Source organism: Schistocerca serialis, chromosome 12 (genome assembly GCF_023864345.2).
Source record: "Schistocerca serialis cubense isolate TAMUIC-IGC-003099 chromosome 12, iqSchSeri2.2, whole genome shotgun sequence".
In the NCBI taxonomy this organism is placed as follows: domain Eukaryota; kingdom Metazoa; phylum Arthropoda; class Insecta; order Orthoptera; family Acrididae; genus Schistocerca; species Schistocerca serialis.
Genome location: NC_064649.1, coordinates 40037999 through 40053122, shown reverse-complemented (window position 1 = coordinate 40053122; position 15124 = coordinate 40037999). Strand labels below are relative to the sequence as shown.

Sequence of the window (15124 nt, the reverse complement as noted above, 5' to 3'; positions counted from 1 at the left end):
TACATTATGACTAGTTACTACGGTGCTACAGTTTTATACTTGACATAGCCAAACTTTGGCATGCAGTAGTTTAGAGTCACTCGCTTTGAGGAAGGCCAAATTATTTCGGCTGAAACCTGGGTAAAGTTTGGTTTCTATTTGCAACTGAGGCTTGTGTGTTACATGCTCAATTATCATAGTTGCTGACAGGGCTGCACAACGTTAAAAATTCTTAAATCCTTGTCAGACCCCACGCTGCTCCTGCACCCATCTCCCGACCCTATGGCTCCTACCACTGTAACCGTCCACACTGCAAGACTTGCCCCATGCATCCTATCATCACAAACTATACCAGCCCTGTAACTGGCAAAACAATACTGTCAAAGGGAGAGCCACTTGTGAAACAACACAGCTGTAGTGTGAACAATGTTCGATCTTTTCCATCAGCACGACTACCACCAAGTTGTCAGTTAGGATGAATGAGCACAGACAGAAGGTGTATACTGGCCACACATAACACCCTATTGCAGAGCATGCTCTACAACATGACAGTCAAGATCTTGGTGTCTGTTTCACCATACATGCAATCTGGACCCTTCTCCCAGACACCAGTTTCTCAGAACTGACACTACAACATGTCCTCGGTTCTCACCACCTATCTGGCCTCAATTTCGTATGTCTCAGCATTTCTTCACAGTAACAATTTCTTTCTTCAATTCCCTTTCGAACCTATAACACACACAATGCACTTAGCTTTTTGCTCTTATTAACTGATGCACGATATTCCAGCAGTAATCACTGTCTTCTGTATTACCCTATCTTCCATCTTCAAGCTCGCAGGTTTCTAATCTCATCCAGTGCATTCCCCAACATTCACTCTTTCCATCTCACCCTATCTGGTAAGTCTCACCTGACCCTGGGTTCTGGGTGATCTTTCCGAACACTACCCCTTTTCCTAAACCTCACCAATCCTTTTCCTTCACCATTCTTCCTTCCCCTTCAACGCTTCTGCCAGAAGCCACTGACTTTGAATGCTTGCAAACTGTGATACCCTTTATGTGTGTTTTCCTGCTGCCTCTTTGTGGGTAGACTTTTTTAATTACCTAATTATACTATAGCTACCTCAATAGATAATTCATATGAATTAAACCAAGCACAACTATTGCCATTCATATCAAACTATATATTTTCAATTAAAAAACTAACATTACAATATTAATTTTCAGGATGCTTTTCCAGACAATAGTTAACATCAAAACATTACAGACTTTAACAATGAGTAAATGCTTTAGTACAAAAATATCCATACAGTAAAAAAGCTGCATTATGTTTTTGAAAAATATCCTCATAATTATAAAAATTTCATACGAGTATAAAAATGGCACAGAATACAGGAAACTTCTAATCAAACTCCTCAGTATCTACAAAGCCATATACTGACCGCAACAAACATAGCAGAAATGAGAACATTAACAGTCTTACAAAAATGAGCAAATTGCACATGCTGCATCACAAACAGTTTTAGAACAAGAGATTCTATTTCTGCAGGCATGATTTAGCTAGGAATGTACCTGCAATTCATTGTATACATTAACTCAGATCTAATATGTACTAAGGTCTACATACACCATTTTTGTTCTTGGATGTCATGGAATGTTTTCGTATGACATATTAGCAACTGTTGAAAACTAAACAGAAGCTAAGCACTACACTAAACAGAAGCGGTGTGGTATAAATTCCAACATCAGAACAGGTAAAAGGTTTGGCAGTGTATTTGCTATAGTGGCAGCTCAGTGACGCTTTGTTCATTGCAAGTTCCAGCACCTTTTCGGTCTGCTAGCAGCATCTGGTTTTAGATTTTAAAATCATTGATAAAAATGTCACTGTCTGCTTTGGTAATATGTAAGCAGTGTAGATAACTACTGGAACTCAGGAATAATAAATTATGTTGTTTAAGAGAGGACATATCCCTTTTTTTTTCATTTCGCCAGTTCTTTCAGTTTCAGCGTAACTATCTTGCAATTATGTGTTTCAGTTTTTGATAGTGTAAATGTAACATACTACTCAAATGTGTATTTTCTGTACTAACTTGAAAATTAATTTTTCCAGGTGTATGTTGTTGATCACAACAAAATTATTCCCTATCCACTCATGGTTGCAGACACATTATTGATGATAGTCAAAATTTCAGTAAGTGTTCTATGCCTTTTTGCCATGAATTGTCATTTCACTATTTCTGTTGTAAGTGCAATAACTAAAGTGGCTTGTTCCTTTTGCTTGTTAGTTTTTACCACATGAAAAGCCTTTAGCGCAAGCTACGAACTTACGTCCTTCACTGTAGGTACCCATCTGCCTTCTGCAGACATTAGAACTACCAATACACCAGCATTAGGCCCAATGGGCTACTATGCTAGTAGTGTTGAATACCCATCATATTCCAACTTCAGGTGCTCTGTTAACAATATGGATGCAATAATTCTAAATATTGCATCCTTACTGGTACAGAACACCTCAAGTTTGCATGTGGTAAGGTGTCGAAACTAATAGCATTGTGGGCCATCATGCTTAATATAAGTGTATGGATAGTTCCAAGGCAGATGGGCACTACAATGTTCCTCTATAGGATCCATAAGGCCTGTTATGGTTGATGTGTAGCAATGGACGGAGAGCTGTTGACACACAGTCAAGTTGTGTGTTGGACCTAACTGTTTGTGCAAGGAAGTCTGGTTTTTATGACATTACAGTGAAGGATCTAAGCTCGTAGCCCGTGCTAGAAGATTTCTGCAGAAGTGCACATTTCATGTGGTAAAAACTAACAAGCAGAAGGAACAAACTGCTTTAGTGACCACATTTAAAACAATGAGATGACAACTCACGGGGAAAAGATAGTTGTGACAGTGGATCATATTACAACTATCAAGCGTGCGAGACTAACTTTTGCATGTGTCTACTGTTTGCATGCTGATACTCAGTTTGATTATAAAGTTCAGATAACAGCAGTTTAGTGGTGGAACAAACGCAAGTTGGTGTGTACAAGAGTGATTTTGCGCTCATCACATGCTTTGATGACTTCAGCATCATTTGCAGATCCTGCTGGGCTGACAATGTATTCCACTCCACTCTGAAACAGAAATAAAATTAATTTAAACCAACAGAAAAAGTTTTATTTTAACCTGTGCTAAGTAACAATGATTCTGCATGAATTTTAAAAATGGTCAGATCTATTTAGGTAGTATATTTGATTCACATACACTGCAAGACACTAAAGTTCATGGCACAGAACACTTATCACAGTATCAGACACGGGGGTTTCTTCCTGTTACAATCTGGTATGCAGTGCAGGTAGAGTGACTGATTAAATACTTCCAAAGAGATAGAGGGGCTGGCCAGTACTTACCTCAGCTCAGTACAGGTCTGCAGACCTTGTCCACAAACAGATTTCCCGAGCAATACATTCCTCCCCGTCCAACAACAATGTTCCTACCCCCAGACCACACAGAAGCATCCCCCTTGTCACCCAATATTATCCTGGCCTCGAAAACATCAACAAATTACTCCGCCAGGGATATGAGTTTCTCAAGTCAACCCCTGAAATGAGATCATCCCTTGACAAAATTCTCCCCACACCACCCAGAGTTGCCTTTCGTCGCCCCCCTAACCTCCGTAACATCCTTGTTAAACCCTACAATATTCCCAGACTACCTTCTCTACCCAGCGGTTCCTACCCCTGTAACCGACCCCGCTGCAAAACCTGCCCCATGCATCCCCCCCACAACCACCTACTCCAGCCCCGCTACTGGTAAAACATACACAATTCAAGGCAGGGCTACGTGTGAAACTACACACGTCATTTATCAACTGACATGCCTGCACTGCACAGCCTTTTACATCGGCATGACAACAACTAAACTGGCTGAGCGCATGAACGGACACAGACGAACTGTCCGCCTAGGAGATGCCCAATACCCAGTAGCGGAGCATGCCCTCCAGCATAATTGTAGGGACCTAGGAACCTGCTACACCGTATGTGCCATTTGGCTTCTCCCATCCAACACCAGTCCCTCTGAACTGCGGAGATGGGAACTTGCACTCCAACACATCCTTTCATCCCACCATCCCCCTGGACTGAACCTACGTTAAACAACCTCACTCCCATTCACTCTTCAGTCTTCTCCTCTTTCCCTTTCCTCTTTAGCCATTCATGCATCTTTTCATCCTACATAGTTATGTTTATCTTTATACTATATACCTCTTTACTTCTGTATGCATCCTCTTTGGTTTGAAGCTGGCACAGTACTTAACAGTAGAATATCTTTGGCTTCCCTCTGACAACCATGCCTCCATCCTTGCTACCCTCCCTGTTTACCTTTCCCTGTTGCTTCATAACCTGGGTTGTGAGTAACTGAATCCACTTTCCCTTCTTCCCTTTTTTCCCCTCTCTCCTCCCTGATGAAGGAACAAAGTTCCGAAAGCTAGGAATGTAAATTTTCAGTTCTGTTTTATGTGTATCTATCGGCTGTACTGAGCTGAGGTAAGTACTGGCCAGCCCCTCTATCTCTTTGTTAGTATTTGTTTCACATCTTATATGAGATTTTTGATTAAATACTTCCACACATCCTCTAATTAGTCTAATTACACCTCTACAGCCCCTACAGGAGCGATACATTGGGATTGAAGAATCTCTCCAGAGCCTTCACTTATACATGTTTAGGTTAGAAGTTCTACAGAAAGTGCTGAAAGGGCTTCAGTTTCAAAGAGCGCAGGGCGAGCACAAGAAGCGGGTAGGTGCAGCAGCGATCAATGTTGCAATTTAAACTGTCACAGCTGTGTCAGGAAAGAACCAGAGCTCCAAGTGCTAACAGGAAGCACTTAATCTCAATCACAGGTATGCAAAGTGGCTAAAGCTGGAAATAAATACAGCCAAAACTTTTACAAAGGATTTAAATGTGTTTAGAAAGGATACATTAAATACAGTTGGTAGTGGAGTTTTTATTGCTGCCAGTATTTTACCTTTGAGTGAAATTGAAGCAAGCAGTTCCTGTGAGTTGTTATGGATAGAGGTTACACTTGGCAACCTGAGCACCTTAATAATTGGTTCCTTTTACCAATCCCCCAACTCAGATGATACAGTTGCTGAACAGTTCAGAAAAAAACCTGAGCCCGATTTCAAATGGGTACCCCATTCATGTAATTATAGTTGCTGGCAACTTCAAAGTACCCTCGATATGTTGGTGAAAATACATGTTTGAATTCAGTGGTAAGTATAAAATGCCGTTTGAAATCGTACTGAATGCTTTCTCAGAAAATTATTTTGGACAATTAGTTTAGGAACCCATTTGAAATGTAGATGGTTGTGAAAACACACTTGACCTCTTAGCAACAAGTAATCCTCGTCAAATAGGGAGCATCATGACAGATACACGGATCAGTGACCACAAGGTTGTTGTAGGCCGACTAAATACTGTAACATCTAATCCCACCAAAAATAAATGCAAAATGCATCTACTTAAAGAATCAGATAAAAATTTGCTTGACACATTCCTAAGAGAGAGTCTCCATTCCTTCCATTCCGACTACATAAGCACAGACCAGATGTGGTTTAAATTCAAAGAAATAGTATCAAAGGCAACTGAGAGATGTATACCAAATGAATTAATAAGAGATGGTATTGAATCCCCATGGTACACGAAACAGAACACTGTTGTAGAAGCAATGAAAAAAGCATGCCAAATTTAAAAGAACATATAGTTTTACAGAAGCTCAAAAATTAGCACAAACTTCAATGAAGGATGCTTTTAACAGTTTCCACAACAATATCTTGAAACATGGCAGAAAACCCAAAGGCATTCTGGTTGTATGTAAAGCACACCAGCGGAAAGACGAAATCAATACCTTCATTGTGCGATAACAATGGTGACGTTATTGATGACAGTGCCGCTACAACAGAATTACTAAACACAGTTTCCCAAAATTCCATCACAAAAGAAGACTAAGTAAATAATCCAGAATTCGAATCAAGAACAACGGCAAACATGAGTAACTTACAAGTATGTATCTGTGGTGTTGTGAAGCAACTTAAAACACATAATAAAGGTAAGCCCTCCAGTCCAGAGTGTATACCAGTCAGGTTCATTGCACAGCATGCTGATACAATAGCTCCATGCTTTGCAATCATAAAGAAATTCTTGCTTAGTGAAAGATCGGCACTGGAAAGTTGTATAAATCACATCAACACCCAAGAAAGGAAGTAGTGCAAACTGCTGAATTACAGATCCATTTAACTAACATCAATTTGCAGTAGGATTTTGGAAGATATACTGTGTTCAAACATCATGAGTTACCCTTAAGGAAATGATTTACTGACAAACAGCCAATGTTGTTGTTGTGGTTTTCAGTCGTGAGACTGGTTTGATGCAGCTCTCCATGCTACTCTATCCTGTGAAGCTTCTTCATCTCCCAGTACTTACTGCAGCCTACATCCTTCTGAATCTGCTTACTAATTCATCTCTTGGTCTCCCTCTATGATTTTTACCCTCCACGCTGCCCTCCAATACTAAATTGGTGATCCCTTGATGCCTCAGAATATGTCCTACCAATCGATCCCTTCTTCGAGTCAAGTTGTGCCACAAACTCCTTTTCTCCCCAATTTTATTTAATACCTGCTCATTAGTTATGTGATCTATCCATCTGATCTACAGCATTCTTCTGTAGCACCACATTTCGAAACCTTCTATTCTCTTCTTCTCCAAACTAGTTATCATCCATGTTTCACTCCCATACATGGCTACGCTCCAGACAAATACTTTCAGAAACTACTTCCTGACACTTAAATCTATACTCAATGTTAATGAATTTCTCTTCTACAGAAATGCTTTCCTTGCCATTGCCAATCTACATTTTATATCCTCTCCACTTCGACCATCATCAGTTATTTTGCTCCCCAAACAACAAAACTCATTTACTACTTTAAGTGTCTCATTTCCTAATCACCCGATTTAATTCAACTACATTCCATTATCCTCTTACTGCTTTTGTTGATGTTCATCTTATATCCGCCTTTCAAGACACTATCCATTCTGTTCAACTGCTCTTCCAAGTCCTTTGCTGTCTCTGACAGAATTACAATGTCATCGGCAAACCTCAAAGTTTTTATTTCTTCTCCACGGATTTTAATACCTACTCCAAATTTTTCTTTTGTTTCCTTCACTGCTTGCTCAATATACAGACTGAATAACATCGGGGAGAGGCTACAACCCTGTTTCACTTCCTTCCCAACCACTGCTTCCCTTTTGTCCCCCATGACTCTTATAACTGTCATCTGGTTTCTGTACAAATTGTAAATAGCCTTTCGCTCCCTATATTTTAGTCCTGCCACCTTCAGAATTTGAAAGAGAGTATTCCAGTCAACAGTGTCAAAAGCTTACTCTAAGTCTACAAATGCTAGAAACGTAGGTTTGCCTTTCCTTAATCTAGCTTCTAAGATAAGTCGTAGGGTCAGTATTGCCTCACGTGTTCCAATATTTCTACGGAATCCAAACTAACCTTCCCCTAGGTCGCCTTCTACCAGTTTTTCCATTCGCCTGTAAAGAATTCGCGTTAGTATTTTGCACCTGTGACTTATTAAACTGATTGTTCGGTAATTTTCACATCTGTCAACACCTGCTTTCTTTGGGATTGGAATTATTATATTATTCTTGAAGTCTGGCGGTATTTCGCCTGTCTCATACATCTTGCTCACCAGATGGTAGAATTTTGTCAGGACTTGGCTCTCCTGAGGCCGTCAGTAGTTCTAACGGAATGTGCCTTGTTTTGACTCAGGTCTTTCAGTGCTCTGTCAAACTCTTCATGCACTATCGCATCTCCCATTTCATCTTCATCTACCTCCTCTTCCATTTCCATAATATTGTCCTCAAGTACATGGCCCTTGTATAGACCCTCTATATACTCCTTCCACCTTTCTGCTTTCCCTTCTTTGCTTAGAACTGGGTTTCCATCTGAGCTCTTGATATTCATACAAGTCGTTCTCTTTTCTTCAAATGTCTCTTCAATTTTCCTGAAGACAGTATCTATCTTACCCCTAGTGAGATAAGCCTGTACATCCTTACATTTGTCCTCTAGCCAACCCTGCTTAGCCATTTTGCACTTCCTGTCGATCTCATTTTTGAGACGTTTGTATTCCTTTTTGCCTGCTTCATTTACTGCATTTTTATATTTTCTCCTTTCATCAATTAAATTCAATATTTCTTCTGTTACCCAAGGATTTCTACTAGCCCTGGTCCTTTTACCTACTTGATCCTCTGCTGCCTTCAGTACTTCATCCCTCAAAGCTACCCATTCTTCTTCTACTGTATTTCTTTCCCCCATTCCTGTCAATTGTTCCCTTATACTCTCCCTGAAACTCTGTACAACGTCTGGTTTAGTCAGTTTATCTGGTTCCCATCTCCTTAAATCCCCACCTTTTTGCAGTTTCTTCAGTTTTAATCTACAGTTCATAACCAATAGGTTGTGGTCAGAGTCCACATCTGCCCCTGGAAATGTCTTACAATTTAAAACCTGGTTCCTAAATCTCTGTCTTACCATTATATAATCTATCTGATACCTTCTAGTATTTCCAGGGTTCTTCCATGTATACAACCTTCTTTAATGATTCTTGAACCAAGTGTTAGCTATGATTACGTTGTGCTCCGTGCAAAATTCTACCAGGCGGCTTCCTCTTTCATTTCTTACCCCCAATCCATATTCACCTACTACGTTTCCTTCTCTCCCTTTTCCTACTGCTGAATTCCAGTCACCCATGACTATTAAATTTTCATCTCCCTTCACTATCTGAATAATTTCTTTTATTTCATCATACTTTTCTTCAATTTCTTCGTCATCTGCAGAGCTAGTTGGCATATAAACTTGTACTACTGTAGTAGGCGTGGGCTTTGTGTCTATCTTGGCCACAATAAGGCGTTCACTATGCTGTTTGTAGTAGCTTACCCGCACTCCTATTATTTATTCATTATTAAACCGACTCCTGCATTACCCCCATTTGATTTTGTATTTATAACATGGATATGATACAATCATTGAAACAAAGGAATTTTTCACTGCAAAATTTTAATCACTAACTTTCTCCATACAGTGTGAAAATATTTTGCTGGTGCCCATCCATATAGGGATAAATGATCATTGTAGTAAAATAAGAGAAATCAGAGCTCACATGGAAAGATTTAAGTGTCAATTTTTCTCATGTGCTGTTCAAGAGTGAAACGGTACAGAAGAAGCACAAAGGTGGGTCGATAAACCCTATGCTAGGCACTCACCTGTGAACTGCCAAGTAATCCTGTAGATGAATAAGAATTATCAAAGTTTTGTAAGTAGGCTCTCGGGCTCGCAGTATGCATCTGTCTTCAAGAGAACACCAATTCAAGCTTTTAAAAATTCCTGCGAGTCTCTCCTGTGAGCCAAACAAACGTAAGCTCACCAGACAAACTAACTAGTCATCTCAGTGGGCATGCACAAATGAATCGTTATGCCTTTACAGATGGCACAGTAATCGAGTTACATGCTCAACATGCACATGCTGCCCCTAAGTGAGCATAAGGCAGCAGCAAACACGAGTAAATGTAAGGACACGACTAAGTGGCAAAGCAGGGCAACCACATTTGGTCGTGACCATGACCACACTGTGTGTAATGTCGCTGCATTTGTTGGTGCTTCGCAGTGGACTGTCCAATGTGTGTACAAGAAGCGGTGTAACACACACAGCCACAATGCACGACACTGAATTGTGGTCAGAAACCTGACAGAGAGACAGGAAACACGTTTAAGGGCTCGTGAATTAAAACTGCTTCCAAACCTGACAGGAATTGCTGCAGGCATGAAGAAAGGACCACCCCCAAAGATTAACGAGACAACACAGTGAGAGGAACTGCACAGGACGAACATTTTGAGTCCGTCGTCACACAGGAGGCCATTGCTCACACAGGCACCTATAGATCACAAAAACAAAGTTCATTGGGCTGGGAGAATATGTGACTGGTTTTCTGAACATTCCCCCATCATATTACGCCTTGACTGGCCTGCAAAATCACACAACTCGAACCTCTTAGAAAATCTGTGGGACACATCGAAACAGTGGGTAAAACTCAGACATCAACATCCTCACAGTTTGGTGCGACTGCGGGATCAAATCTCAGCAAGTGGATTAACCTATACATGGCATATCTGCACATCCTTGTGCACTCACTTCCTTATTGAGTCAAGTCGTTATTAAGTCCAAGGGAGGAAATATATTGTATTAACTGTTGCTCGAAACTATTTCTCTAAGGGTGACCAATTTTTTGTCGGGTGAGCTTATGGCCAGTCATGCTGCCCTTCTCTGTGTGCATGCAATAGCCTCTGTTAGTCCTATTTAGTGTGTGTCCCACACACTCGAGTAATATTCTAGGATTAATCGTACGAGAGATTTTGTATACAGTCTCCTTTGTTTACTGACTGGAATTCCCCAGTATTCTACCACTGAACTGCAGTCTGTGACCTTGTTTCCCTACAACTGAGCCTACAGTATCATTTCATTTCAAATCTCGACAAACTGTTACACCCAGGTATTTGTACGACCGTCCGATTCTGACAGTGATTCAGGGGATTATAGTCTTCAGATACTGCATTTTTCTGTTTCGTTAAGTGTACAGTTTTACATTTCTGTCCTTTTACAGCAAGATGCTAACCTTTGCACCACTTCAAAATCTTATCAAGATCGTCCAGATACTCGTGCAGACAAATAGTTCATTATAGATAACTGTGTCATTTGCAAAAAAACCTGCGGTTGCTATTAATACCATCTGCAGGGTCACTGATGTACAATATGAACAGCGCTTCCCTGGGGCATTGGCTGAAGGTACTTCTCATTCTGTTGATGACTCTCCATCTGAGATAACTTGCTGTGTCCTGCCAACCAAGATATCCTCAACCCAGTCACAAATTTTGTTTGATACCCATGAAATCACACTTTTATTAATGAAACTGGCTTGGTAGAGAGTCTAATGCTTTTTGGAAATAAGAAATACTGTATTCACCTGATTTTCTCGATCCGAGTCAGATTCTGCATCATCGGTGTTTTCTAAATCTGTGCTGACCTGTTATGGAGGAGGCCATTCTATTCAAGATATTTTATGCAACATCTCAGTCATTAGCCAACATTTACATTAAGCCATCAATCTTCATGAGGAAATTTTCAACCTATATTTATTTTAACATCCCATCAATAATTTCACATAATGTCCCATTTCTCTCTTCAGGTTCTATGAAATTCCAAGCTGCTCCTCTAGCACCTCAGATAACCCGAAACAGCCCACCTGCCCCATCTCGGTACCCCCTGTAGTGTCAGGGTATAGCTAGAAGCATTTGAAAACAATAATACGTTAGCTCAGCATATGACAATTCTTTCACTTCGAATCTTTATTTTTTTGGGCAGTGATGAATTCTGATAGTTTATTTGTGATTTATAGTAAACAGTTTTGTTTTTCAAGTAAGAATGAGTGGTAAGTAATTTTACTCTAGTAGAAAAGACATGAAAACATCGAATCTGACATGGCGTCAAAGCAGTATGTCATCAAAATGCCACTGAAAGATTTGAAAAGAAATAAATCACTTGGTCCGGATGGAATTCCAGTGTAATTTTAAACAGAATACTCTACAGCATTGGCCCCTTACCTAGCTTGCATTTATAGTGTACCTCTCACTCAACACAAAGTACCAAGTGACTGGAAAAAAGAGCAGGTGACTTCAACACATAAGAAAGGTAAAAGAATGGACCCGCAAAATTATAGACCAATATCCCTAACTTCTGTTTGCTGCAGAATCCTTGAACACATTCTCAGTCTGACTATAATAAACTTTCTTGAGGCTAAGAAACTTATGTCCATGAATCAGCACGGTTTTAGAAAGCATCACTCATGCGAAACTCAGCTTGTCCTTTTCACACGACATACTGAAAACTATGGATGAAGGGCAACAGGCAGATTCCATATTTCTGAACAGCATTTGACACAGTGGCCCCATTGCAAGCTGTTAATGAAGCTACGAGCATATGGAATAAGTTCACAGTCAAAGACTTTTTAAATAATAGAACCCAGTATGTTGTCCTCAACAGTGTGTGTCCATCAGAGACAAAGGTATCGTCAGGAGTGCCCCAGGGAAGTGTTACTTGACTGCTGTTCTCTATATACATAAACAATTTGGCAGACAGGGTCTGCAGCAGTCTATGGTCGTTTGCTGATGATGCCGTAGTGTACAATTATGTGTCGAAGTTTAGTGACTGTAAGAAGATACAACACTACTTATACAAAATTTCCAGTTGTTGTGATGAATGCCAGCTGGAACTAAATATGGAAAAATGTAAGTTAATGGAGATGAGTAGGAAGAACAAACCTGTAATGTTCTGATACAGTATTACCAGTGTCCTGCTTGATACAGTCAAGTCTTTAAATATCTGGGTGTAGCACTGCAATGTGATATGAGGTGAAACCAGCATCTGGAAACTGGGGAAGAGAAGGCAAATGTTCAACTTCGGTTTATTGGGAGAATTTTAGGAAAGAGTGGTTCATCTGTAAAGGAAACCGCATATAAGACGCTGGTGTGACCTATTCTTGAGTACTGCACGAGTGTTTGGGATCCATACCAGATCGGATTGAAAGAAGGCACTAAATAGCGGGCTGCTAGATTTGTTACCAGCAGGTTTGAACAAAACTTGTTACGGACATGCTTCGGGAACTCAAATGAAAGTCCCTGGAGGGAAGAGGACATTCTTTTCGAGAAATACTACTGAGAAAATTTAGAAAACCAGCACTTGAAGCTGACTGCCGAAAGATTCTACTGTCAACAAATATCGCGCGTAAGGGCCACGAAGATAAGATATGAGAAATTAGATCTAACAGTGGAAAATCCAGGATGGAATGTAACAATATTATGAAAGGGAATGTTGCTACTGACCATGTAGCAATGGTGTGTGTGTGTGTGTGTGGGGGGGGGGGGGGGGGGCAGTGCCTGTTGACGATGCAGCACTTCTACTATTTAGTGAGTTGTTTACCTCACCCCTAAATTATGTGTGAAAGAACATGGTCACATTATAGTGTGATGGAGCACAGCACATGTCACTGCTGAAAGACAAATTTCAATATACACCAATTGCAAGTTTTCATTTTCAGGCAGACCATAAACGTAATTCTGAAAACACTATTCATTTTATCAAAAGCACTACAGTCACTTCCATTCCAAGCTTATCTCTCTTTCCATACATCAAGTCATCCTCATCTGCCCTGAATACAAAAATCCATCTACTGGTTCTTTCACTTCACTGCTGCTATGTGCTAATTTTCTTTAAATGTGTTGATTGTACATGACATTAGTCTCATGACAACGCTTTCTTTGAAATATACTCTATCAAATTCTTCCACTAATTGTTGAACTTTATCTGCATTTGGTATCAAAATTTACATCAGCAGAACACAGATGGCTCACTCTCATCCTGGTCACAGTGTGAGTTACTTTTCTTTCTTAACCTTACCCATCCTACACTTCTGTCTTCCCCAAAGAAGGAACTAATATTTCCAAAAGTATATATTTCACCTCCCTGATGTATGTATTTGCACCAGATCCGACTCTAAACTTATTAGCTTTCTCAATTAAGTTTTCCTTTGTCAAATACCTGAAGATGCTCTCATTTGTAGAGTGAAACTAGCAGTAAGGTAAACAATAACTGACGTCTGGTGGCTCACCTGTACATTAATCCCTAAAGGTCACTGTTTTGCCTGAAGTATGAAACATATCGAGATTTGTGCTCACTGCATGAAATGAATCTTTCGATACCACTTTCTCTATTGGAGAATCTGATGACACTTTAATAGGTGTATACGCAACACTTTTTCAGGAGAGTATTGTGTGTGTTAAATTCTAAAATGTGAAAAATGCCAGAAAAATAGTCATCCTGATAATTTCATGTCAGATCTAATTAAAAGTAGATCAAAGCATAAAGTTTGAAAGCTAATATAATTTGTACTACATAATGACACATAGGTTTCTATTTTTGTTGTATACATTACAAATTGCAGTTTATGTTTATATCTTTATAAACAGTTTGTAATTCATTTTTATATGATTGTCTTACATTGTGAGTTTGTGCTGAAAAACATGCAAAGTAGCAGTGCTAGAGGGCAAGTCACAAGCAGTTGTTCTACGAAGTCAGTAGTACACACTTCTTCCAATTGGTTACTCATTCTATGCTGTTTAGTACATTATTTTTCATCTTTAAATCTACAAACTGCTCTTATGCTCTTGGTCATATGACATTACATGCGTATTTATTCATCACCCTAATATTTGTTTTGCCTAGACAATAATATGCAATAATATGAAAATTATTGGACAATGTACGATCAAGGACATAAATATCTGGAAGCAAACATTTCAACAACTATTCATTCATAAAATTAAACTGGGACATTCCACCTAGACAGAAAACCACCATTTCAATGAGCCATCATTTCAACAATGAACCGGCGGTAGGCGAGTACTAAAAAAGTATTTTTTTTTAAGCGTCTCTCAAATGCCTGGAGATCAGTTGCACTAAAATAAGCACCATATCAGCTAAATGAATGCAATTACACCAAAAGATGATTTTAGTCATCTTAATAATTAAACTAACAGCATTTATGTATAATTGGGAAGGGACAATTTCAAGTTGATGTCTTTTTATTTTACTAGCACTGTATTAACCAACGTGTGTAAAAGAAAAACACCCTAAGATTTTTCCAAAACTTAACAGCCAAGCACATCATCTTAAAATAACTCTAATCACGTTATTGGACATAACAATGGACATTTACGCCTTCTGATATCAAACATAGTTTTTCTTCTTCCAGCCACTCACCTGGTAGGCGCGGTCGACATTGTCCCGGAAGGGGAAGAAAGCATCTGAGCTGAGAGCAACTGACTTCAACTGCTTGATCCACTCCTGACGTTCCTGCTGAGTCAGGAATGGGGGAACCTCTTCGTAAACTGATGCCCAGGCATCATACTCCATGTCTTTACCTGAAAAATGAGAAATTGTGTCAACAAGATCTGTTTTAATGAATAATGAATTATTAGCTGATAAATATAA

The 15124-nt window shown here is 39.6% G+C and overlaps 1 protein-coding gene across 6 annotated transcripts in view; it reads right to left on the bottom strand.

Moving 5' to 3' along the window:
- Window positions 1-1141: 1141 nt before the first annotated feature.
- The window catches only part of LOC126428139 (bifunctional purine biosynthesis protein ATIC), a 97416-nt gene continuing 83433 nt past the window's right edge, over window positions 1142-15124 (bottom strand). For all 6 annotated transcript variants that reach the window (XM_050090046.1, XM_050090047.1, XM_050090043.1 and 3 more), the window contains exons 10-11: window positions 14894-15054; window positions 1142-3100 (exon numbers count right to left, since the gene is read on the bottom strand). In XM_050090046.1, coding sequence (XP_049946003.1) covers window positions 2981-3100; window positions 14894-15054 — 281 coding nt within the window. In that variant the 3' untranslated portion in view covers window positions 1142-2980. The remainder of the gene's footprint in view (window positions 3101-14893; window positions 15055-15124) is intronic.